Raw genomic sequence first — 26919 nt, 5'->3', positions numbered from 1 at the left:
TCCACTTTTTTCAGTTGACCACCCAGCTTGGGAACCTCTGTCTTAACCGAGGATGTCCAATAAGGATTATATGAACGCCAGGACAAAACATACCAAAAACCAGTGGTAGAAGTATTCAGATCTTTTTCTTGAGTAAAAGTAGCAATAACACTTAACCATGTACTTTACTACAAGAAAAAGTTGAATGTAAAGTACTAATGGCCCATTACAGAATAACAACTAGTATATTAATGTATTATAATTATTGATGCATTAACGTGGGCCTACATTACTTTAATATTCTAGCTGGTAAAGGTGGGGTTCATTTCACAATTATTTATCAGTTGGATATTAGTTGTATTAATAATCTAAATTTGCAAAATATTTAGTAACTAAAGCTATCAAATAAACGTAGTGAAGTAGAAGTATAAAGTAAAATAAAAATACTCAAATTAAGTACAAGTACATCAAAATTGTACTTAGTTACATTCAACCACTGCCAAAACGAGGACTTAGGAACTATGGGAACCAGGACTCATCTCTGAGTAGGCTAGGCTACCCCTTTGAGGACTGGTTAAATAATTTTACAAAATTGTTAAAGTAAATGTATCAATCAAGAAATTGGCAACTACGGCATTACATATGACGTCATGTGCAGAACTCACGACCTTGGTCAGAAAAAAGGGGTGGCCTTTTGATTACTGCGTTGTGTGTAATTTAAAAAAACAACAAAATATATTTACTTTTATAATTATTTATTTTTTTTCACGTGGATTTGGAGATCGTACCAATACTTGACTCCCATAAAATAATGCAAATGTTGCTAACCAACAGGCTAACGAACACTTCAGTCTTTTGTTGAGCGAGCTCCTCCCCACCCCCTTTTTCCTGTGTTACTCCGCTGTGGCGGAAGTAAGTCGAATCGCTAGGGCCTCATCCTTCCAATGGCGACTGCAAACAGGCTGAATAGAAAGCGGGAGCAACCGTGGAGGGGGTCAGAGCTGTGTAACCGAAATTAAATAAATATATCCTATTCTCTATAGTCATAAAGTTAGCCTAACATTTGTTTCACCTCTCCAAATCACGACCGATTCAATGGCCAAACATCGGAACATTTCGCTCCTTGAGTCGGGTAAGCCGCAGAAGTAAACCCACAATAAATAGCTTAATTTACAACGATATCACTCGTGCTAATTGATATCCCAACTGCTTTTTTCACGGTTTACTGCCTCACTGTTCAATTTCAGAGCTCTATTACTTGATTTCTCGTTTTCTAACAACGGGTCCATGTCGGAGAACCGCTGAGGTGAGCTGGCGTGCTTTGACTGGTACAATGTGTAGTATTTCAAGATAGTTGACTGGCTAGCTTGTAATAGAGTTGATAGAAGCAATTTAATCTGAACCGACTCTTTTGATCTACTGCAGGTTCTGGCGAGCGAACTAGAGGAATATCAGGTGGGTATCCCTGCTGCCTCTGCTGTTTTACTGCTAGCTGCTATCCGTCGGTTTTGCCTAAGTCTGGGCATAAAACTTGTCTCACTTAGTCGACTTTTTATTACCTCTGTACGCCTCACTCGTTTGACATCACCCGGCTTTATTTACTAGCTCAATGTGTTCCTGCTGTTGTTTTCTGCGGTGACTCCGCTTTACCAAACTCTGTTTTCAACAGCTCTTACCCGGGAGATTGGATTGGCTGGGAAACGGCCACCCGAGAACATATGAAGATGTGGTGAGATTTAACTTTATATCTGTTTGGTTTATTGTCAGCGGTTGTTATTGTCCAGTGACAGGGGGACTCTGGGTCCATGCTCTGTTCTTGTTTACGGTCTTTGTTCTTTTCCTTGCTGGACTACTGTTGGATTTTCTTTAGTTCGGATGATTAATAAGGTCACAAGTTGTTCCCACTGACTTCATTTGTCAGAGTGAACTGTATAGTCGGTCAGAAAACTGTATTTGGTTAGAGTGTTTAATTTTATTTAGCCCCGACTGTTGTACTGCAGAAAAGGTGGGTAGTTCAGCTTCTTGCTACGTCGAGACGACTCCACTGGCCAATCAGAGACCGAGATGCGCTGTCTCTGCGTTATTGTGCTTGTGACCTGCGCTGTGATTGGTCCATAAAAAGAGAAAGTTTTACATAAAAAGCCACGCCTTTCAGAATATGAGTTGAGAAGCACATGAGGGTGTTAGACATGTATTCTGACAAACAGTTTAGGCAGTCTGCAGTCCCTGGAATATCACATACAACTAAAGACCACACTATGTCATAAATTTAGTCTAATTACTCATTATGTACATAGGTTTCAAATCAAGAAATATACAACATACTGTATATGTTGTGGTGTGTTGGTTGCTAATTTTCATATGAAGCAAACTTTACCAGACTGACAAGATCAGAATCCTACATTACATACAATGCTACAAAAATAATTTACATTAGGACAACTAACAACCATTTTTTTTATTGTAGATAAATCTGTTAATCATTAAATATATAGTATAGAACAGTGAATTATGTCAATCACAAGTTATAACTGCCCAAGGTGACATCTTTAAATTGCTTATTTTGTTTGAATTTTCAATAAAGCCTTCTAGTCTCCTAATTGTTTATCAAAATTGTTGTTGGTTCAACCTATTGTTGTTTCAGTGACTTGTGATGACTACTACTACTACTCACTCTTTGTATGCCCTGACAGGTTGCAGCCAACAGACATATTGCACCAGACCATTTGCTACAGATATGTAAGCAGATTGGACCAATTCTTGACAAAGAAGTGCCATCATGTGTCCCAGGTGTACACTCTCTCCTGGGGTCTGGAAAGCAGTCAATGCTTAGGACCGCAAAAGGTACAAAATCTTCAAGGCGTCTCGAAGTAGTTCTGTGAGGCAAAATTTATAAGCCTTTTTACTCCATACTTTCTATGTAGTGGGAATTCTATATGCATCTTGCCCTGATAAATATTGAGTTTTACATTTATGTAAACAATTTTAATTGTTTTGTGCTGTTGCAGGAATTGATTCTATCCTCTTCCCACATGCAGCTGGTAATCAACTGAATCATTCTGTGAACTATTTGTTTTTCAGACTGTGACAATGTGCGGTTTAATACTTCATCATATGCAGCCCTCCACAGGGGCAGACCACCAGAGAGGCCTTTTAACTGCAAGAAACCTCCACACCTAGGTACGCCTGGCCTCTTCAATATTCCTCTGTTGTGTGTTTAAAAAAAGAGAGAAAGAAATGGATATGCTGGGAAATGGTACATGTGCTTGGCATGGAAATGCTTGGCAGTGTTTTTTCAAATGCCTCTCCCCACCAACCCTGTATATTATGTGTGTGCTGACAAGTTGGTTGTAAATTCTAAATTTTCCTCTTTTTCCCTGATGGTCCAAATCTTTGTGGAAAGCATTTTGTCGGGCTATTGTTGTCAAATAACAGTTTGGTGCGCTGCCATGACTTAGCCAGATTGGTCGCCTTAATGCAGTCTGTTACATCGCAGTGCTAGTTTTTATAAACATAACAATTATATTGATCATAAGTCATCGTTTCATCTATCAATGCTTTACCTGCTGGATTCTTCAGGATTTCCAACGAGTCCTTTTTGCTGAGGTGGTTATCTCCTACACACTGCTCCAAAGATTCTTGTTCCGTCTGTTTGCAATCAATGTTTGCTATTTAAAACCTTTCTTTAGGGAAAATAATACACGTTTTTTGTTTATTTAACTGTTGATTAAGCCACATTTTTAGAAGATATACACTACAAATAGGCCTCATGAAATGCACAAAACAGCTTCACTTTGAGGCAGTGAGAACTTAAAGCAGATGAAAACATTATGGGTGGTGTACTCGTTTCTCTGATATTTTGTTGTTTCCCATAGCAACAGATACAAACCAGATGCATTGTACTTCAGAGCAGCAATGATATTGTTATTGTTTAGAGATGGGGATAGTAGTTTTGTTTCAGATAAAGCAAGTTAGTGAGAGGGATAAACTAAAACCTAGCTGGATCTGGTGCTGTATTTAAAGTCGTAAAGTTTATTGGAAGACAATGTATTTACATGCTTGGTTGAGCCCAGCCTCTTGTATTTTCATATATTTATTTATATTCATCCTGTGATGATAATGCCCCTCAACTCCTGATCACATTAGAGTAAATTTATTCCACGACCACTGTATTTGTGTTGATTCCATTCTTGCTGTAGCAGCCCAGTAATTTAATCACTATATTCTGACAATTGGCATCTTATCATCAACAGTGAAGGTCCATCGAGGGAGAGAGCTGACGGGAGTGCAGCGCTTCAGCTCCATCAATCCTGTCAGCAACTATGAGCACATGCGACTGCATAGGCGGATCTTGGGGCATCTGTCTGCAGTGTACTGTATCGCATTTGATCGCACCGGTCTCAGGATCTTCACAGTAAGATGGAACTTGTCAACTTATACCCCCACTCAAATATAAACCCCTATTTAATATGCAGGGATAAGGGTGACTTTAATGAAGCTTTTGCTCTTCTGAAACACTGATTAGCACAGTGGGAGAACAATTTTTAATGCTGCACATTTATTAATTTGACACTCAGCTGACTGACTGTACATACTTGATGTTATGATCAGATCAAAGTTGCTTATGTCATAGGAGGATGTTCAAGCACTCGGCCACCGTCTTCTAATGTATACTAAAGTAGAATGCTAAAGTAGAAGTTGTTTGTTTTTTGTTAGGGCTCAGATGACTGTTTGGTGAAGATTTGGTCTTCGTTTGATGGAAGGCTTCATTCAACGTTGCGAGGACACTCTGCAGAGATCACAGACTTGGCGGTTAATTATGAGAACACACTTATTGCTGCGGGAAGCTGTGACAAGACCATCCGTGTGTGGTGCCTTCGTACCTGTGCTCCTGTGGCTGTGCTGCAGGGGCACAGTGGATCTATTACCTCCTTACAGGTAAATGGGTCTCTTCATGATTATGTGAAAAGTAATTTATCATCATTTGAATGAGATTAGAATCATCCCCTTACTCTGGGCATGCTAATTGTCTAAATGACCTTAGTAGAATTAAGCAGATAGATTAATGCTATCAAAGCAAAAGAGCAAGATTTGTGAATATATCTTTTTATATTTCGAGTATTTATGGCCATACCAGCTTTCATAATTCCATTGTGAGATACTTTTATTGTACTTGACCTCATTATGCAATACTTTACTTTTTCTGGGATATAGATCTTATTTGATATGTTCACATTGAAGTTTGCTTAGATTTAAGTTAAAAAGAAAAAGAAAAAAAAGAAACACAAAGTTAACGTAAATCATTGTTGGTTTCCATCTGCTGCGTTTTTTTTAAAGGGCCAAAAAGAATAACATTATTAAGAGTTCCTTTTAACTTTGGTACATAGTGCATCACTTTCTGCTTCCACCAATTTGTTACTATAATGAATTCATGTTATTTACCATACTTTTGTAATGGACCAGGGCAGTATATGTTTTGCTGCATTGACACTCCCTTTAAATAAAGCAAGACGAGGAGGCGGTTGCAGGTCTGGCATGTCTTGCTTTATTCTAAAAATATAGTTTCCATCAGCCTTCATTGCATCTTCTATTTATCGCTATGACAACTTGCCTGAGCTAAGTGTAAAACATTTTTGCAATATGCACAAGATGCTAGGTGGATAGAAATATACCAACTGTTAACATTGTTGTCTATCCTCTGGTCTGGTTGTCTATAACCTGTATGGCATGTCTTGGCTTTTATATCGTTTGAGTAGTTCAGATACTCATCTGTGGATTTCTTGTGTTTTCAGTTCTCACCGTTTGCCAAGGGCTCAAAACGTTACATGCTGTCCACTGGAACTGATGCTACTGTCTGCTTCTGGCAGTGGGATGTCAACAACATCAACTTCAGGTGAGTGCTGTGTTAGATGACCATTTAAATGTGTTTTAAAAGTTGCATTGACATTTACAAGTATTCAGTTAAAGTACTTAAATTAATACACACTGGTAATAATACTTAATTTGTATGTTTTTATGTGTATTTTTCTCACATGCTTTTATGTTGTCAATTAGGAGTAAATGTAATTTTTTAAAAGCTCTTATAAGTGAACAGTGTATTATGGATTTAAAACAAACGTTTTGTTTGTCAGTTGAACTGACAAGACTATTAGCAAACAATTTAACATGCTTATAAACTGTAGGTTTTTCAGTTCAATAAATCTTTATTGTACCCAGAGAGCCATTCTTGTGCAGCATAAAAAACAAAAAGACATTGGACAAAAAAAATGTTGTCCTTAATTGCAATGAGTTAAAAAAAAAAGAAAAAAGAAGAAGGTGCAAGTAGTAGAATGTTCAAAGTGCAACAATAAGAGGTGGACTATAGTAACTTTACAAATATAAAGGAGGTTTGAGCTCCTGAGCCCAGGGACCCTATACTTCCACCCACAGGGCAGAAGGTGAAACTCCTGATGCTAGGGGTGGGATGGGTCAGCCAAGAAGGAGGTGGCCTTTCTGACCAGGTGTCTGCTGTACAGAGCCAAGAGACGTAACTGGGACACCCCTGTAATATCAGAGCAGGGGTTAGGTGTTCACCACTCCTGTGTCTTTGTCTTAAGGAGGATTTATGCTTCTGTAGGGGCTGTACGCAGAGATCATGCCGGAGCCTACGCAAGTGGCCTGAAGTTTATACTTAGGCGCTGGTGTCTGTGTCGTTCAAGCGTTACTCTTTAAGAGAGTCGCAGGGCCGCCATGTGTGTATGCAGGGGAGTGTGTGGTAGAGCGAGTGAGAGAGTGACAGGGATTAGCTTTGGAGAGAGTACCGACTCTGGAGGCATATTGGGAGAAACAAAGTGTATTCCCTGTGATTTCTGATAACGACAACAACCATATATTTACAAATCATATAGCAGTCTTGTTGTTTACGGAAAGGAGAACCTGGAAATGAGTCTGAGGTAATGCAACACTACCAAGCCACGACCAGGTGGAGTTGTTGCAGTCTGCGTCACTGCGATGTGTAGTTAAATATTTTGAGAGGTGCATGTCAGGCCACAGCATAGGGTCCTTATCTACACTTACGTTCGTACATATGTATGTAAATCCACGCCGTACATATGCATGTAAGTACAATGTGGATTTAACAACCCAGCGGATCAGGACAAAAGTTTAAAACTGTAATGTTACATAAATGGTAGTTGGATATGGCAGTTCCTTTTCATGGAAATCAGCAATAGGCCTACAACAAACTCTGGAAGATGAACCAAACTGGTTCCAACACTGGCTACTATGATAGTATAGCTCCTTAATATAGCTGCATTCCAAGAGCCTGCTCTACTTTGATTTACAAGCGTCTACTTGTACAGCAAGCAACCAGGTTAAAGTATAAAATAATGAAGCTAATAAGATATTAAGAGATGCTTGAGCGAAATGGGTATGAAGTGATATCTGTTTTCATCAGGGTATGTTGATTAAACTTATCTGACAAAGGAATGTTAGACCGGCATCTAACCTATTAATCACATCTGTCATCCTGAGGTTAAAATACCGGTTAGATTAGATGAAGATTAAAGGTCAGGACTGGTACTATTGTATATTAGTTAAACTACTTGTTGCCAATGGGCATATGTAGGCAAATGATGTGGGCAAATAGTCAAGACAATTCTTTAAATCTTAAAGGGGTTTTAACATTGGAAATGCACATTTCCTATCCGTAAAATATAGTCACTTGTTGTGTATAAAATAAGTAACATTTTCTCTTTTATCGTTTAAGTGATCGGCCACACAAATTTACGGAGCGGCCAAGGCCAGGAGTTCAGACTGTGTGTTCCTCATTCAGTCCAGGTAATTAGTCATTTTAGGTAGACTTATTTTGAATGTCAATACTTGTTGCATTGTGTGCGTTTTCATGCTAGCCTGGGAAAACCCTGATGAACTTCCCGCAAATTTGAAATTTGCTCTGCAAGTCCGTCTGGCCAAGCCCATTTCCAATATTTCCAAATCGAGGCACTAATCAGAACTATTGAGGCGGGCTTTACACAATGCCGATGCAGCGATGTTGAAGCAGATTTTGTACATGACAAAGATGGCTGCCGCCGTGGAACATATCTGGTTTGAATCAGCTGTCATGTCTGTTTTAAGTAATTTGAACGTTTCCTTTTTCTTAAAAACCGAGCAAAGAACAACACTTGATGTTGTCGCGTTCTCGCCAACTGGATTCGGCAAAAGTCTGATCTATCAGCATACGTCATCTCCTTTATTGCTCCGATTGGTTTTAGATCTATCCAATTGCGGTAAAATAAGCTGAAATCTCAATAAGTCGGCGTGTTCCTTTTTAAGGTGTATACATGAACAAATACCCCAGTTACTAAAGGAGTTATTTACTTTTAGTATTGCCTTAACCCAAATATAATCAGGTTTTTAAACTGCATGTAAAAAATGTTTGTGGTGAACAAACCTGTATGTATGCTACTTCATGTGTTTAAGCATACAGTTCTCAGAATTATCATTTAGCTAGCATATAATTATTACCGACATAATAGTTAACTTCTGATTTGTTTGTGTTTCAGGTGGGATGTTCTTAGCAACAGGAAGTACTGATGATGTCATCAGAATATATTACTTGGGAGGCGGGAGTCCAGAAAAGATATCCGAGCTCCATGAGCACACGGTGAGAACCCTCTCGAAAGCCAAACTCCGACGTGCAGCATGTTGCATATACAGCGGACATATTGACATAAACTTTCAGCTGCATTATTTGGTTCAACATATTAAGCACTCACATGATTAGATTAAACAATTTACTAATGATTACTCTCCATATTTCTGCTCACTGTCCAGGACAAAGTTGATAGCATCCAATTTTGCCACTCAGGTGAAAGGTATAGTAGAATCATTGTACTTACTCACCATTGATTCTTTTTTTTTTTTTGGTGATTTAAAAAAAAAAAAAAATTAAGTTGCTATTCTGAATTAAATGTAACAGTGTATAAAGTGATAGTGCAAGGTGTTTTGCCCTGTCCTGTCTCAGGTTTGTGAGTGGAAGTCGAGATGGAACAGCACGAATCTGGAAGCTCCATCTGCGACAGCAGTGGAGGTGCATCCTGCTCAACATGTCTGCCACTCTTCCAGGGTAAGAGTTGTACACCAGTGTGGATTATTTGTGTAAACTCCTTTTGATGTCTCTCTCAAAAAGAAATGGCGAGTTGAAGATATACATTGTATAAGCAACGGGCTATGCAAGAACACGCTCATTTGCTGAAGAAGAAAAAAATATATATCTGGAAAGTTTGCTAAATTATGAGCAATCATTTGCTCCATTGGCCGCTGTCTGAGCTTATATAGTACCAGTAAACCAGGTGCTGTTGTCAGCTGAGAATCCATTTATCAAATATTAATTTGTTGTCAGTTGTCATATCTATAAATCACAGCCTTTGCACCTGTTTTTAAAGCAGTTAACAAACTCTGAAGACTTTACATCTCTTCCAGCTAAGGACTGAAAGATGTTGGATTTTTATGTACAACAATATTTCTGGATAATGATTTCTGATCGCTGAAAGTCTTTGCATGCTGATTAAAGGATTTTGTAAATTACTACATTTCTCTAGCAGTTTTGCTGTGACTTTTACCAATATATGAATCCCCCATCCAAATTTACTTTTTAAAATGTATTATTTGAATAAGTATTCTGGCGTTATATTTGTTTTGTCTGACAAGATGTGTAGACCTCTGTTGTTGACCTTGTTGCTGAATTATAGGTTAATGACAATGGCGGTGTGATCTGCTTGCTAAAACATGAGAATAGCTACAGAACATTTAATTTGAGGAGGGTGATACTACTAGGAAGTATGAAAAGAAGAGGGTTAGACATTTCACCATCCTCCCCTGGCTGATTTTTGGGCCTCTACATTGTAGCTTTCCAGGAAAGTGTTTTCTGAACAATTTGTTCATTTTCAAAATTAATATAAATCCAAACTTTCAGGGCTTATTTTACTGTCAATCATACAGAATCCGTATGTACAAAATGTATATGTATATCACCTATCTGAAACTTATCTGAAACCTAGATATCAGTCTAGGTTTTTAGCCACCAAAAAAATGGTACCACCCTGAGCTCATGTTTGGCCCGAGAGGAACTATAAAGGTTTCTAGAATTGGCTTGTCTACCAAAAGCATTTTTACGGCCTATTACATTTAATAACCAAAGTACAAGCTGTTATCTCACCATTTTCAATATATCTATTAAATTTGGTACTGCGTGTTAAGTTAGCCTCACATAGGTTTAGTTGTTTGTTCTTATAGCTGAGGAGGTCACACTTAGATTTTTTTGGAAGAGAAAAGACTAGAATAATGTCAAGGTAGCAACATGCAGATTGCAACAGAAAACAAAAGGAATTTGTGGAAAACTTAATTTCTAGAAATACAGCATCAGATTCAAGCTTCCAATTTGTCATTTGTGTTAAGTAATTAATCTGTATCAATACTATATTATCAAAACTGTATCAATACTAGAGTATTTTGAGAGTGTAGTGTGTGTATTTTTTAATGTGTTAATGTTTTTCTCTCTCAGCGTTGAACCAATGAGTGAAGAAGAAAGCTACTTCAAACCCAAAGTCACCATGGTAGCGTGGGATCGCCATGATAATACAGTCATCACGGCTGTTAACAACCATCTCCTCAAAGTGTGGAACTCCTACACAGGACAGCTGCTACATATCCTTAAAGTAATTATGCAGAATGTTGTGTTTCTCTAAAATATAGAACAAAGTGGATATACAACCATCTAATTTAACCTCCACAAATGGACTAATTTAAAACCAGAGACTAACTTGAATAATGTTTTCAGGGCCATGAGGCTGAGGTATTTGTCCTGGAGCCACACCCTTTTGACCCCAGGATTATCCTGTCTGCTGGCCATGATGGGAATGTCTTCATATGGGATCTGCTGCAAGGGACAAACACACAGCACTACTTCAACATGGTACACAGACACTTAGCAATGCATTTCAATAATGGTAAACATGACAGTTCTGCAACAAAAACAACACTCATTTAGAGACACACCATAATACACAACATGACAAAGACGGCAGTAAGCAACACCTTATTTGGTTTAGTATGTATTTGTCATCGGTTTACCTCAGCGTCACAGTGTGCCTTCAAGTGTTTTCCATCTTGAAACTGTCCTTCATTTCTCCTGAATCTGCTACTTCATTGTTTACAATACTTTTGTCTTTAAGTTTTTTTTTTTCTCCATCTATTTGTGTGCTGTTCGACGAGTCCAACTGCCTAGTTATTGTTTACTTTTTGTTCTCTCTGTGGGTAAAAGGACAAAACAGAATGTCTTTTTTTTTTTTATCTACTTTGAGGTTTTTCAGCATATGAAAGGGAAAAAAAATCTTGCAAGGAAGTTTGTCTCCCTAGCTAACAAGTTTCTATACCTGGGGGTGATTTTGTGTTTCTAATACAGATTGAGGGCCAGGGTCATGGAGCCGTTTTCGACTGCAAATTTACCCCTGATGGCCATCGTTTTGCCTGCACAGACTCCCATGGCCATCTGCTCATCTTTGGCTTTGGCAGTTCCAAGCCGTATGAAAAGGCAAGTATAAATCTCACATGTACATTTAAATCGATACGCAAACAATTTATTATCTTAGCCAGATGAAAATCTACAGTTCTGCCATTTTAAGGATACTTGCTACTTAAATACACCATATAGCATTGTCTTGATTAAGAAATTATTATAGCCCTTGAATTTGAACACTTTCAAAGCTCACTGTATTGTGTGAAAATTTAACATTGAGCATCCAAAAATAAGTATGTATTTGAATAATCCCACAATACATGAATATTAAAAAAGCTGCAGGCTGAAGCCATGTCTTAAACTCAACCTTCCTTTTTCTCCTGGTCTTCACACAGCTTCCAGACCAGGTGTTCTTCCACACAGACTACCGACCGCTGATCCGGGACACCAACGGCTTTGTGCTGGATGAACAGACACAGCAGGCACCCCATCTCATGCCCCCGCCCTTCTTGGTGGATGTGGATGGAAACCCCCATCCACCAAGGTAGACTTGGCCCTCTTGACCTTCTTTAAGTTATATAGCTTACAGTCTTAAATCAAAACCTGCGGGCTCAAATTATTGAATGTTCGATCCATGCGAGTTCTTAATTCACTAGGCCACTATGAAAAAAACTACTAAGTAAGGTAGTGCAGTTAAAAACGTTGGTTTGACTAAGTAATGATTAGTAAGAGTCTGTCAGCTGTGTTCTATTGAAAATATATCTGGATATACTGTATATCTGGATGAACTGATGCAATGTTTAAACAACGTCTTTATTTGATTTTCAGGTACCAACGGCTTGTCCCAGGCCGGGAGAACATTGCTGCTGAACACCTGGTTCCTCAGCTGGGATATGTAGCCACTAGTAAGTATGGAACCAACCACACAAAGGCCTTAATTTGAACATAATTAGCTAGTTTACAAAAACTAGTTTTTTTTAAATATATAAATCACAAATCCATTTTCAATGCTTTATCATGCAACTACAATTGGAAACATCTGAACCATAACTTTTCTGCTACAATGTCTTGACAAGCTGTTGTAAGTGTTTGACCTGTGGAAACCTCTACTACTATCCTACTAATACTCTTTGGTCTCCCTGTTTGATGACTTCTTCAGGTGATGGTGAGGTTGTGGAGCAGGTGATCAGCCAGCAGACTGCAGAGCACGATGAAGCGTCTGCGATAAGACGCAGCAACCTTTTGGACGAGGCCATCCGAAATCTCCAGCAGCAACAAGACCGGCAGAACCCGCCTGAGACAGAGACAGTGCAGGGGGCTGGAGCAGGACCAGAGGGGCAAGCTGAGCCACAGGGCCCAGCCTTGGCACCAGCACCAAGCACACCACGCAGAGGTAGCAATACACCACCAGTGTTTTATGGGATTGTTTTGGCTGGCATATTGATCCAATGAGCTGTTGGAGGCTAGCTGTGTGATTCTGTAAGCAGCACATTCATTTACTGTAGGTTAATGTTTGATATTTTTCCTTCAATATAGTGTCTGTGAATGATCGAGCAGACGTGCAGTCACCCCCTAATGTGGGTCTACGCCGCAGCGGACAGGTGGAAGGTGTCCGGCAGATGCACCAGAATGCTCCTCGCAGTCAGATGGCCACAGAGAGAGACCTGCAGGCCTGGAGACGCAGGGTGGTGGTCCCTGAGGTGGCACCCAGCAGCTACAGGTACTGTACCTGAGACAACAGTATTAGCTTTACCATCTACAGCTGAAGACACGGCATGTGTGTGACTGGAATTGTCTGTACTCTTTGTGGTGTTTTGGGCGTGACACCGTTTACATGAAGAAAAAAATGATTCTTTTTTAATTTAAATGGAAAATGGATGTTACTCTTTCAGATCAGATCAATATTGGAATAATATCCAACAGAATTCAATATTTTACACGTTCATGTCAAAAAATGCTTATGTCTAATTGTACCCATCAAGCAACACGAGTGGTTTGGATACCTAATGAGATTTGACAACATTTGTTTTGCTCTAAATGTTGTCACTGTTAATTTCAAACATGATGGAAATTGTTTTTCAGGGACCAGGAGGGAATTCGAACAGCCAGAGGAGATGAGGAGGTGCTTCTGTACAATGCAAAGAAGCGACGCATTATCTACAGCAGCTGTCGAGTAGGTTTCTTCTTCATTTGCTTCAGTGTAGGAAGTCTGAAATGGCAATTTGAAAAATGGTTTGTGTACCCACATTTTATAAATAATCATAATCAGAATACTTTATTGATCCCCTTAAGGAAATTATTTAGTTGCAGTTGCTCACAGTGACATTAAAGGTAAAATAAAAGTAAGAAAAGGGCAAGTAAGTAACGTATCTACAATAAGACAAGTTAAGTGAGATTAGGTTACATGTCAGATTAGGTTAAAAATATTGTACAAATTCTTATGTAGTGCATTGTACAGTCAGAATAGATGTAGCAGCAGTGAATAAATAACACTGAAATAATTGAAATTAAATAGTATTTTTTTAATGTTATTTCTGTACAAATCTTTGCACTGGTGTTGAGTCAGCCCCATCTGTCCCCTCAGGATGATTCAGATGATGAGCTTTCTACTGCGAGGCGAGCACACGGCCGCAGTGACTTGCTTGAGTTCATCGACTTGTCTTGTGAAGAGGGAGAGGAGACTGCAAGTTCAGAGGTACACACTGAGGTATCACATTCTCCACCCACCTGTGTCATTTAAAGGCACCTGTGGTATTTTGGAGGGGGTTTAAAGCAAATTCCTGTTTTTATTTTTAATTTGTTCAGGACAATGATTTGGATGGCAGTGAAATGGATTCCTCCAATGATGAGGAAGAATGGAATAGTGACAGCTCAAGGTATACCGTTTTATAGACAAAGGTCACATATTGTATTATTGGAAGTCATCCTTAGAATTTGTTTGAACTTGTTTAGAGTACCAGATAAAAGGGTTTTCCTGAATTACAAAAATGACGATACAGACAGAAAAGTATTGACTTTATTTTTTTAAACATTCTGTTACTCCTTTGTGTTGTCTTAGGTGGCAATCCCCACCCATCTGGTACCCCAAGCAGGTTAAAACAAATTACTTAATAAGTTTTTGTATTGCCTGTTTTCATGTATGTAGCTTAAAATTGTAATATCATCACAACTGCTTTTGATTGGACAGCCATACGTCCAGCGAGTACTCTGACTGGACGGCAGATGCTGGTATCAACCTGCAGCCCTCCACCCCCTTGTCGTCACGGAAACGTGTGCAGCGCAGACTCAGCAGCTCGGAAGAGGAGGAGGTAGAGAATGAGGAAGAGGAGGAGAAGCAGCAGAGTGACGAGGAGGAAAGAGCTGGCAAGAAAAGCAAACAGAAGTCCAAGAAAGGAAAGTACAAGGCACCCAGGGTGAGTTGTTAAACAGTGCAGACAGTATACACAGTATCCAACCTAATCCTGATGTGTCACTCTGTCCACTAACTGGTTCATCTTTGACTCTGTTTTTGTCAGTAAGGAAATCTAATGATGAAATTTGTAACATAGATTGTAAACAGGTTCATTACTCACTTAAGGTTTTTTTTATGTCTTGGTGCGCCAATCAGCGTCCAAAGGTCAGACCATCCATCAACAGAGAAGTGTCCAATGAGTTCAGACCCTCACCATGGATCACTGATGTCATTCCCAGAAAGTCACCTTTTGTTCCCCAAATGGGTGATGAGGTATGTACATTATGATATATGACATATGTAAATTATGAAAGGCACTATGCAGGACCTTGAAAAAAAAACATAATTTTAGTTGGGCTGAAGCAGACAAAATGTAAAGAAAAGTTTTTTTGTAAAAACATTTGCAGACAATTTCAACATGTCAGGCAGGCTGCATCTTAAATATACAGCCACTGTGTAGATGTAGTCTAAAGTCTTTTTGCACATCTTTTGGTGGTTTATCAAGGGTCATTCTCACCATCCTGTTTCTGATCGTTTAGAAAAGTTGCTTTCTAAGCTCTGAATCGCTTTGTGTCCGTCAGGTAATCTACTTTCGACAAGGACACGAGGCCTACGTCGAGGCAGTGAGCCGCAATGAACTGTACCCCATCAACTTAGACAAACAGCCCTGGAAGAAAATGGAGCTGCGGGTAAGACAAAGACAAAAGAGAAGATAGTTAGTTTTTCAAATGTGTTAATCAAAATGCAAATTAAATGCAAATCTTGCTGTATATTTTCCAGGACCAAGAGTTTGTGAAGATAACTGGGATCAAATATGAAGTCTGCCCTCCAACACTTTGCTGTCTTAAGCTGACTCTTATTGACCACGGAACTGGCAAAATATCAGACAAGTCGTTTTCTGTCAAGTAAGCAGCTCCATTTCATACACTGCCTCGCTGTTGAGAGACACATTGAAATGGATGTGTATTCATCATTATGATTCATCATTATTTTCACAAGTCTTGAATGTTAATAGTGCTTGGGATGCCGATTTCTCCTTCAGGTATCACGACATGCCAGATGTGATTGATTTCCTCGTGTTGAGGCAAAGCTATGACGAGGCGCTTCGTAGAAACTGGCAACCAAGTAAGTTTGTGCACCTTGTTAGAGATATTAAATGTTTGTTTTGATGCCAAGTAGAGTCCTCTGTGTATCTGTTTCATCAAATTTAAATACTGAAGAAAGGCCCTCCCTAGTAGCGAATTCCATAACTTTGTCAACATTTCAGATAAACTACTATGTACTCTTCTGGAGAGCACTGTGAGAATTATTCTTAATTTCTGCGTTGCTGCTTTTCAGTGGAGGCGCTGATAAATGATTTTGTTGTTGATCACATACATCCTGTTATAAATGATTCATCAGTACAGCCTCCTACACCACATATATACTGTGGATTTTTTTCTCCATCTTCTAAGCTGGTTTTCACCTTCTCCTGTGCAGACGACAGGTTCCGCTCAGTGATAGATGATGCCTGGTGGTTTGGGAGCATTGTCTGTCAGGAGCCCTACCAACTTGAATACCCTGACAGTCTCTTCCAGTGCTTCAAAGTCAGGTGGGAAAACACACATGCTGTCACGAGAAGGTAGCTGGGGATACGGTGTTTGTGGGGCTAGCACCAACACCGAATATTTCAGCTAGTTACTAAGAAATACTGCTTTTGACACTGTTGCTATTTTGAAACAAATCTTGGGCACTGTATGCCTTGTCAAACACTAATGAGTGAAATTTGTGGCTGACATTTCAGATTGTCTGCCTCTCAAGACTGCCACAATGGCAACAAGGAGTAAATACAATGGATTTATTTCCTGAAAGTGTACTTGACTTCAGACGTTATCTTTTTCTTTTTGTATATTTAGATTTACTTTTACAGTGAATAGCGTATCCAATTGGTCAGTCTAGGACTAGTCTGTCTGTCCCCTAGTGGTTTTTAAGAGGCATGACAATGTCATGTCCATGAAACTGTGTGTTCTTCTGTAAAGACAGTAAGATGCTGTATGTATTAGTAGTTTTTAATGAAACAAAAATTAAAAAACAGAACTTTTTAGGGACCGCATATTAATCTGAATTAAAACCAAAAAAATTGTAGCACTCAGTGTGCACTCATGCATGTTAGTTGACTTTGGGAACACTTGTTTTTTTGTTTTCATCAGATGGGACAACGGGGAAATAGAGAAACTGAGTCCCTGGGATGTGGAACCTATTCCAGATGATGGTAATTAAGACTTTTTACTAGCTTAATGCTTACACAGCCACAAATAAACACACTACTGGTTCAAATAGCAGAGTGATGAAGTTTCAGTGCACATTGAACAAGTCTCTCTCTGCTGTGCAGCCCAGCAGCCAGAGACAGAAGGAGGCGGCATCCCTGTGACTGCAGATGAGATGAATGAGCTGATGTACAAACCTCTGCCTGGGGAGTGGGGGGAGAGGAGCAGGGATGCAGAGTGTGAACGCGTCATTGCCAGCATTGACCAGCTCATCACTGTTGGTGTGTATGCATATTTCATTCACACGCTCCCCGTTTTCACTCACACAATCCCTCTTTCACATGTCTGGTCCCAATTCATTCACATCAGGGTATCTATAGGTTCCTTTAACTGTAAAATATTTTTTTCCCAGTCACACTAACCCACCTTTCCCTGTGTTTCTGCTACAGAGATTGCAGCACCCTTCTCTGGTCCTGTGGACTTAGTCCAGTATCCCACCTACTGCACTGTAATCGCCTATCCCACTGACTTGGGCACCATCAGACTGCGACTCATGAACAGATTCTACAGGTCAGTCCCACCAGTCTTTCCTCCTTCCACCCTGATAATGCCAGCGTGTCAAAGCAAAGGCATGGACGTTTTTGCAGTCTTGACTGTCACCTTAGCTCTGTCCTTGACATGTCTACAGCTGCTGAAATTCAAATAATTGACGTTGTGTAGTGTTTTGTGTATTTACTCACTTCTGGTGATCCACAGGCGCCTCTCAGCATTAATTTGGGATGCCAGGTATATTGCACATAACGCCCGCACTTTCAATGAGCCAAGGAGCAAGATTGCCCACTCAGCAAAGATGATCACAAATGTCCTCCAGAAATTTGTCAAGTACGTTTTATTTGTTAACACTAGTGTTTTTGCAGAAGATATTTGATTCTAGATCATGTGATAAAACCTAAATATCTCAAATGCTAAGTTGAAACATTTTTCTTACTTTCCCAGTAATCCAAGCTGCACTGATATCATGGAGATTTACAATGCTGTTGAAGAAATGGATGATGATGATGAGGTAGGTCTGGATAAATAGAAGCAATTTAAGTCATTAGTATTTGTTTGATGCACTGCTGTCAAATTACTATATAATAATTTGACTTGCAAATAAAGTGGATAATAAGGATTGGGGAGGACGTGAAGGAAGCCCAAACTGCCCATAAGCACTTACAATTGATACAAAGTTTGTTTACTATTTTTAGTAATTTATCTATGGTCACCTTGACATTTTGAAGAAGTTATTTATAAGTTAATTATCTGGTTAGTGATCAGATTAATCCAAAGTTAATCACTGTCTACAGGAAGAGGATACCGAAGCACCAGGAACATCCTCTGGACACAGACTGCGTCAGGTAAATAGAAACGTATGATCATTTTGATAGAATTTGGTAGCCGATTAACTATTAATAGGGGTGAGATGAGACACGAGATTGGGTTCATGAGATTGAGACCATATTTTAACACTATTTCACGGAAAACTTCACTGAAGAAAAATATTCCTTTTATTCAATCAAAAGTCACAAACTGAAAAAAATGAAAGTCTCTTCACTCAGAGAAACAAGGTTACAACATAACCAAGCAATTTCTGGCAGTAGTTGAGACCAAATTTTTTGCACTTAAATTTATCATTGTACAGTAGACAGAGAGACATAAAGCTTATTTTATTTAATATTGTTTCACAGTGATTACTTTCTAAAGCTTAAATTACCATCAAACACTCAGATTATTTTTGTGAAGACAGATGCTCTTTTTTACCTCTGCTTTTTATTAATTGCAGCACTAAACAATGAAGTAGGCTACTTTAGTATTTATTTATGACCATTATAGGATGAAGAGAGAACAACTCTCTTGTTTAATATCTTTACAAATAAAGTAAAGTTTTGCTGTCCGCTTCACGACTTATTTTAAGAGAGTGGTCTGTGCGAGACAGAGCCACCGTGAACTCCATGCTGCGGCTAGTGTGTCTGTGTCTGTCTGTGTGTCTGTCGGTCAAGAGAGGGGGAGAGAGAGTGGTGGTACGCTCTAACGTTCTAACGCTGGTTTTTACAGCTAGCTTTTTTCTTCCGCTATCGCTCTGCAGAAGTAAACTCAGTTAACTTTGGAGAACGGGCAGGGGATCTTCTATGCTAATGTGGAAGCCGTTGTCTGCACTTGTGTACTGATATTGCGAGACACTTTACTTCAACGACAAATCTCGTCACTTTTTAATCTCACAAGATCTTGTGGAGATCTAACTATTAATGATTCAATAGCAGCAACTGGCTTACATTACCTGTCGTGACGATTTCCCCTCTTTTTCCTCGATAGTTGCAGCGCTCTGTAGAGGTGGTGCCTGACAGAGACGCCTGGAAGCAACAGTGCAGGTATCTGCTCAACTACATATTTGAGTGTGAGGACTCTGAACCGTTCAGACAGCCTGTGGATCCTCAGAACTATCCAGTAAGTTGACATAACAAACTCAAGACCATGCTGTCAAAAAAATAACATCAGCAGGTTATGTTTTGTGTTCCAGTGTTTTGATGAAGTCTAAATCATGTTTGATTGTCCAGGACTACCATGACATCATTGATACACCAATGGACTTTGGCACAGTGAAAAGGACCCTGGAGGAAGACCGCTATGAAAACCCTATTGAGCTGTGCAAAGACACCCGGCTAATATTTGCCAACGCTAAAGCCTACACACCCAATAAGCGCTCAAAGGTAGGGGGGCTAATTAAAGCTTGTGGAAGAAATGTCAAGGTAACTGCTCTCCAGTGCAGAAGACAATCCTATAAATGCAGTGGTCATTCATCTAATAAAATCTTATTTGGTTACAGATTTTGGATTGAAATGTTAAGTCATTATGTGAATTTTGACTTCATTGTTTGTTTTAGCTTCTGGGACTCACCTTTTCTATTCTTTTCTAGATTTACAGCATGACCTTGCGGCTCTCTGCCTTCTTCGAGGAGCAAATCAGAGCAATCATATCTCAATACAAAACTGCCATCAAGAGCAGCGATAGGCTCCGCCGCAGTCAGAGGTTCCGCAAGAAAATGCAGCAGCAGGATCAGTCCAACGCCACATCAAGGTCTGTTTGAGTTATGTTTCCTCATAATCTTACAGGAGACGGTTCAGGTGCAAGTAGTCAGAGCAGGTCAGAACATTTATGGTTTCCTGTTCATGGCCATGTCTGACCAAAAGTTGCATTCTTCTTTTTCTCAAGTCAAAAGAGAGCTGCAGTAAAAACTCAGGGAAAAATGGAGTCAACATCTGTGACCAAATCTACCTCAGCCAAAGTGTCTGTTCCTGAGAGAACCAGGAGGAGTCGAAGCAGCAGCTCAGGTCACAGCTCTTCGGACGATGACTCCGGCTCCAAAGCAGCTTCATCAACACCAGGTACAAAATAAACTTAGCCTCTTAGTAGGTTCTGTAGTCTCATGGTGGCTTTGCTAACAGCAGTCCCATGGTATAGTCATGGTTATTATGTAAACTTTTCCCAGAACTATTATGGAAGCCGTTTGAAAACTCAAAGATAAAGTGTGAAGAGAATATGTTCAAAGGTGCTCTAAGAGATGTTGGGTGACGTTACTTCTTGTTGACTGTATGAAGTACAGTATTTTCAAACAAAACAAGACTAGCTTGCTTCCGTGCACTAACCCCCCCCCAACCCCTACCCCCAAATCCTTCTTGTCGGTTATTGGCTGCAAAGCATGAACACAGTTTGTGTAGGCTTTGTGGTGCAGGTGGGCACATTTTGTTTTTGCCATTTGTAGACCTTGGGCTGTCTACAGAGGCCAAGTTTCTTTTACAGTGTGTTCTGGGGACAGGCAGCTCGTGGATAGAGAGGAGATGTTTGCTGTATGTGACAACAAATGTAGCCTAAAACATGTGTGACATCGCTTAGAGCACCTTTAAGTTGATTTGACTTTAATCACTTGTGTTGTGGTAAATAGAGCCTGTGATGTCATTGTAGGAATCAATTAGACTCTTGAGAGACAAGCTCTTTTCTGTTCTGGCCCGACAGTGGTGGAATGAACTAGTTATTAAAGTCAGGACAGCAGAGTCGCCACGTTTTTCAGCGATCGGGTTCACAAGATTGAGACAAGATTTTAACACTGTTTTACAGAAAACTTCAATGAAGAAATAAGATTGGAAAAATAAGGAAATAAAGCTTATTTTACTATTGTCTCACATTGATTAAGTTCTAAAGCACAAATAAATTACCATCAAACACTCAACAGATTATTTTTTTCTGCATTTAATTAATTGCAGTAGTAAACAAGGTAATAGACTACTCTAGTATTGATTTATGACCTTATAAATCGATACTTGTAGTACTTGAGTATCAGTAGACAGTATCATGTGTGTGTGTGTGTGTGTGTGTGTGTGTGTGTGTGTGTGTGTGTGTGTGTGTGTGTGTGTGTGTGTGTGTGTGTGTGTGTGTGTGTGTGTGTGTGTGTGTGTGTGTGTGTGTGTGTGTGTGTGTGTGTGTGTGTGTGTGTGTGTGTGTGTGTGTGTGTGTGTGTGTGTGTGTGTGTGTAATATAATTTTTATTTATTTTTTCAGAGTCTGACAGTGAGAGCGAACTGAGTGAGTCAGAAGAGGAGAAACGTCCTGGTTCGTCAAGGCACCAACTCAGACAGAAAGCAAGAGTTACAAGAAGCAACCGTGCCAAGCAGAGGAAAAAAGGTCAGGAGTTCAGTATTCCTGTTAAAAATCCAGTTTTCAATCATGCCTCATTACATTCAGAAGTTGTAATCAGAGGAAAAAACCCCCACAACTTTAGTGTGACATTTTTGAATTGTGTATGTGAATTGTTGTAGAGAGCGATAGTGAAGAGGAAGAAGAAGACGGCGAAGAGGATGGACAAATGTCTTCCCAATCTTCAGGTCGCCGCTACCCTAGAAGGGGTGAAAACAGCAGGAGTAAGAACAGCAGGAGCAAGAACAGCAGGAGCACACGGCTGACCAGAAATAGTGCTGGTGCAGACAGGAAGCGCACAGGTAAACACTGCGACAGTTGTCTTCAGCCTCCCACTTGGCAAATCGCAACACCCACCAGAACAAGAAATTAAACATCCTTCCGCATGGCTTGTTTTCAGAGGGCAGAGCAGAGGTGAACGGACACAGCAGCAGGTCGTCTCGCAGGGAGAGACGTCACCACCAGGACTCTGACAGAGCCACATCCCAGGGCTCTGACAGGGAAGAGGAAATCACGGTTCGCAGGTCACTCAAGAGAAAGACGGCGAGGGCAGCTGTGACTAAGATGAAACTCCTTGAAGCATCAGATGAGGACTATGAGGAGGAGGAGGAGGAGGAGAAGCCAAGAAGGAGCAGCAGCCGCCTCCGCCACACAGCCAGGAGCAGCAAACGCACCGCAGTGATCCAGAGCAGCTCAGATTCTGATGAGGAGCCATCAACACAAGGTAGGCAAACGTTAATCTTAGTACTTTCATCATACGATCATAAATTGTAACCGTCACATGTAAATTCAGATAGAATTAGACACGGATGCAATGCTCTTAGATCATGTAAACACATTAACGGTCTTTAAATATACGTAAAAATACGTCAGTTTACTTGATACATTCTTGCTAAATTCTGCCCGTTTCTCTTTCTAGATTCTCGAAAAACAAAGGAATCAGGTAGCGAATCCAAGGATGAGGAGGATGGCAATGACAGTGATGCTTCATCATCCTCCCAGAATGAGCAGAATGGAGACACGAGGTCCAACAAACGGAGGATATCAAGACAAGCTGCTAAGACTATGGGAACTGGTGAGACATGTCCTCATCGATCATTATTATATTAGATTTCTAGTTGCCACTTACAGTGGCCCTTGGAATTGTGACAAAAGATTCTCTAATCAGTTGGATTTCTTTCTCCCCCCCCTTCCTTTCTCCTGCAGATACTTTGTCCCATGTGAACGGACACAGTGCTAAACATCACAAATCTGACAGCAACTCTGAACAAGAGGAAGCTGAAGAGGCGAGTTCTGGAGAAACTGAGGTTTCTGTGTCTCAGAACTCCTCTAGACGCACAGCAACCACTCCAGCCAGGAAAAAGTGGGTTACAAGTGAGGAGGAGGAGGTAGAGGACACTAAACGCAGAACCACAAGGCACAAACTTCCTGTCAGCTCCGATGAAGACGACAAAGACCACAGTTCTCACAAACACCCACACCAAAATGGAAGAAATGTGGAGGAAGCAATCCACAAGGATTCCAAGAAAAAGAGTAAAGTTTCACCGTCAAAAAGCCAAGATAAACATAAATCTGCCTCAACTAATAAACTGGATGGTGCTGAATCAGAGGAACTCAGCGATTCTCCAAAGAGACCATGCAAGAAAAGACCGAAAAAAGATGAACGTTCTGTAGAAAGCAATCAATCCAGTGAGGAATTTGAGGTTGAAAGCAAGTCAAAGAGGCTAACAAGAAACAAGACAAAATCTAAACAGCCTCATGGCAACACCTCCGCTTCAGAGAGTTCTGAGCAGGAATACAAACCCAAGGGGAAGTTGAAGCGAAAACGGTCCACTGGCTCATCAGATGAAGAGTCGGATAATTCAGACAACACATCAAATAGAAGACTGAATCTCCGAGCCCTACCAAAAAAGAAATACATCAGTGACAACTCTCTCTCTGAGGAAGACTATGCTTCTGCCAGCCAGCTGAAACACGGAAATGGTAACAAAACAGCCACAGCCTGTAGGGAAGAGAGGTATAACAAGAGAGAGTCTAACAGATCCTCTCCCAATGAAGCCAGGAATCCTCTGTCTTCCACCAGAAAACGTATTTACACCTCAGACTCTGAAGATGCGGAGGAGGATGTAGAGAAGGAGCCAGTGTCAAAGTACAATAAAAATAGCAAGTCAGGCTCCTCAAAGCGTCCCAGAAGGGAATCCAAACAAGAGGAAGGTAGCAACTACAAGGAAGACACTTCTTCCCAATCTGATTCCAGCGATGAGGAGGAAGATGTTGGTCGTTCAAGTAGTGGGAAGAAGAACGCAAGGCGGCCAAAACACAAACGAAAGAAAAGCTACAGCAGCAGCAGCAATCACAGTTCTGAATCAGAAAGTAAGCATGTGTCGTCAGCCAGAAAGACCCGCGTGAACACCCGTAACCGGGGAAAGCGGACAGTCAGTTATCACGACAGCGAATAAAGGACGTAGCGGCTGACACTGTAGAGGAAATGTGGAGACAAACATTAACTGGAGAACTTTAAAGAGACTTGATGGCCACATTATGGTAGTAGCACTGGAGTCCTCGAGAGAAAATGCTGTGAATCTGTTTCATTCAGGGATATTTATATTTTCTATGAAAAATATGTTTATAGATGTAATACAAATTCAAGCATTTAAACTGCTGGTTTTCACAAAGATACAGTGCAAAACAACACCTCCTATACTCCTTGTTGTGATTTGGCCAGCAGAGTAACCATTCTAGGGAATCTTGTCAGCTTGGGTGCTATCTAATATACCTCTGTTTAATCAAGCATATTGCTGGCTTGCACTAAGATACACTGTAATGAGGTATTTCATACACTAGTTTTGCATTAGAAACTCAGGGGTCAAATAAGTTTACTGTAGTACCAGAGATGCAGTTGTTTTTTGAGCTAAGGTAAGGACAAGAAACAATTCTAGGTCGGCAGATGTCCAAGCACACTCACTGGGACAAAACAAATCCATGTTCAGACTTGACTACAGCACTCCTTTGTAAATCCACACACTTAATGCTTGACTGTATTAGAAGTTGATATGAGCCAAATGAATAATATGAATCTTCCCCCCCCCCCACACCATTTAATTCTTAAGCAATTAGTTTTGTGTTGTATTCTAGTTAATAGATGTAAATATTTCCTTGAGGATGATATTGTCTGAAAGGTTTGGCGATCAGTCAGTAGCAAACGTTTATTTAAATTTGAGCTTTTCTCTTTCTTTTTCCTTTTTTTTACATTTAACTGCATTGTCTTCTTGCCACATGTCACAAATTGGTACCTTTTTGCCAAGTACAAGTAACCAAAAGTACTTATTGCAAAATACTGTGATTTCTCATATTGGGAAGACCTTTATTGTTGTCCTGTGTTACCTTCTTTCAGTATTAAATTCTTTTTCAGAGTTGACTTACAACATTTTGCCAGTCACATGGTTTAGTTTTGTTTTATGGGGAGGTTTCTAAATACAGTCGCTTTGACAATTTGCTTAATGTTTTTCATACTACACCTTTAATACATTTATGTCACAGGAAAACTATTAACGCAATGTGGTTGTGGAGTGCAATGAATGAGTTATTCCTCATATTAATAAACACATCATTTCAAGGTGTATTTTGTGTTTGACTTGTCCATTGACCTCTTGATTTCATCTGTCTTGCTCAGTTTTCTTAGCATGTATAAACCATAGACTATATAGGGTATAAACTTGACAAATACTAAAATGCAACAATATATGCATTATTTGTGAAAAAGACTTTATCCTTGCTTGTGGGAGCTTAATTCAATTATGAATGTGATCCAAGGTCATGACAAATATTGTATTTCTGCTTCCTTCCGAATATGATCACCACATCATTTAAATTACGTTTACTACTGTATTAAATATTTTTAAGATTTAAAGGTATCAAGGTGGTAATTAATTTAATAATCATGGTGCATGTAGTTTTGGTATTCTTATCTCTGAGTGTTTCATGGCCAAACACCCCTTACAATGTTTTGAGGCAATGCCAGAGGACAAAATAATTGACTTCTTGATTAAAAAAAAAAAAAAAAAAATCAGCTTTCAGATGAAATGACTAGAACTAAAACCGATTACCCTTTGCTTTCTTTGTTTTTGTTTAGGATTTATGTTATTTGTTCTGTTATCCCTATATGTTGTATAGTTAAATATTTTCCTACAGCATATACATATTTAGGGAAAGATGACATTTAAAGATATATTTTGGTGCACAACATTAACCTGCTTTTATTGTGAAGGGCTTCAAAAACAAGTCGCTTCAGTGTGACGTCATTACCTAATGGTTTTCAGTAGATGCTCGCACTTTCGACATATTTGACTCGTACGGTATTTAATTGTTATATTTAATTGTTACTTAGCAATATTAGGAAAAATGCAATACTATTCAGAATAACATACATAGTGTAATATTCTATTTAGTATAAGCCTGCGTTTTAAAATTCGTATTTATGTAAATTATTTTCCCCACGAAAATACCACCTGGTACAGTCATTTAGATTTGTTTTCACAGATAACCAGTAAGCTAACATGTGAGTAAAGCAGTTGTGCCTGTTGTCTTGACAGGTAACGTTACGCCTCTTAAAAGTTAGCCCTTAATTTCTCTGAAGATAAAGGTTTAGAATATATTCGCCTTATTTACATTAGTTCTTAACATTTCTGGCTTTTGTAAACAGGCTAACATTGTGGCTAAAGTTTAGCATGTCCTCTGCCAGTCACTGTCACTACGAGCTTCAGTAACGTTAGAACATCAACAGTACAGCAGATTTAGTACAAGATGTCTGCGTGTAAAAGGTTGCTTTACTTGGTAAGGCAGCGAAGCTTATGGACTCATGTTCGGAGAAATGTCACAACATGGTCTCCTGTTGGAGCTGCCTTCAATGCCAAACCTCACAGGAGACTGAACTTGATCGAGAAAAACGTGGTTTGTATTTGTCTTAAATGTGTGTTTCTTAGTTAAAACACTGCTACGTGAATGAATTGAGTCTCAAAG

The 26919-nt window shown here is 39.7% G+C and overlaps 2 protein-coding genes across 7 annotated transcripts in view; both read left to right on the top strand.

The window, feature by feature from the left end:
• The first annotated feature begins 850 nt into the window (after positions 1 to 850).
• On the top strand, positions 851 to 25520 carry brwd1 (bromodomain and WD repeat domain containing 1). Of its 6 annotated transcripts, none has more exons than XM_032508813.1 (44): positions 853 to 1111; positions 1227 to 1285; positions 1405 to 1434; positions 1649 to 1708; positions 2673 to 2823; positions 3061 to 3159; positions 4233 to 4393; positions 4696 to 4917; positions 5772 to 5872; positions 7727 to 7797; positions 8523 to 8623; positions 8794 to 8834; positions 8984 to 9085; positions 10523 to 10676; positions 10799 to 10933; positions 11423 to 11551; positions 11872 to 12020; positions 12305 to 12381; positions 12636 to 12869; positions 13013 to 13196; positions 13559 to 13649; positions 14061 to 14171; positions 14282 to 14352; positions 14664 to 14889; positions 15084 to 15200; positions 15509 to 15616; positions 15708 to 15832; positions 15970 to 16052; positions 16407 to 16518; positions 17117 to 17178; positions 17299 to 17454; positions 17623 to 17743; positions 17930 to 18055; positions 18170 to 18236; positions 18520 to 18570; positions 19526 to 19657; positions 19768 to 19920; positions 20127 to 20287; positions 20423 to 20595; positions 21766 to 21888; positions 22023 to 22202; positions 22301 to 22624; positions 22820 to 22975; positions 23107 to 25520. In XM_032508813.1, exons 1-44 carry the CDS (start codon positions 1075 to 1077, stop codon positions 24357 to 24359), a joined length of 6579 nt encoding a protein of 2192 aa, XP_032364704.1. In that variant the 5' UTR covers positions 853 to 1074; the 3' UTR covers positions 24360 to 25520. The 6 variants fall into 6 exon arrangements, 4 of the variants coding, with proteins under 4 accessions (XP_032364708.1, XP_032364704.1, XP_032364698.1 ...); XM_032508807.1 differs by having other exon boundaries at positions 14061 to 14183; positions 18170 to 18231; positions 18518 to 18570; XM_032508802.1 differs by having other exon boundaries at positions 14061 to 14183.
• Positions 25521 to 26329: 809 nt separating this feature from the next.
• LOC116679956 (mitochondrial intermediate peptidase) overlaps positions 26330 to 26919 on the top strand; it is a 28014-nt gene continuing 27424 nt past the window's right edge. The window contains exon 1 of the mRNA XM_032509387.1: positions 26330 to 26850. Coding sequence (XP_032365278.1) covers positions 26704 to 26850 — 147 coding nt within the window. The 5' untranslated portion in view covers positions 26330 to 26703. The remainder of the gene's footprint in view (positions 26851 to 26919) is intronic.

Source organism: Etheostoma spectabile, chromosome 3, assembly GCF_008692095.1.
Source record: "Etheostoma spectabile isolate EspeVRDwgs_2016 chromosome 3, UIUC_Espe_1.0, whole genome shotgun sequence".
Lineage (NCBI taxonomy): Eukaryota > Metazoa > Chordata > Actinopteri > Perciformes > Percidae > Etheostoma > Etheostoma spectabile.
Note: the sequence above shows the minus strand (reverse complement) of the source record. Positions and strands in the feature narration are given on the sequence as shown.

Coding starts and splice junctions, on each gene's coding strand:
- brwd1 (XM_032508802.1), top strand. CDS start 1,075: ATGGCCAAACATCGGAACATTTCGCTCCTTGAGTCGG. Junction 5,873..7,726: donor GTCAACAACATCAACTTCAG/GTGAGTGCTGTG, acceptor TTATCGTTTAAG/TGATCGGCCACACAAATTTA. Junction 17,179..17,298: donor GGAACCTATTCCAGATGATG/GTAATTAAGACT, acceptor TCTGCTGTGCAG/CCCAGCAGCCAGAGACAGAA.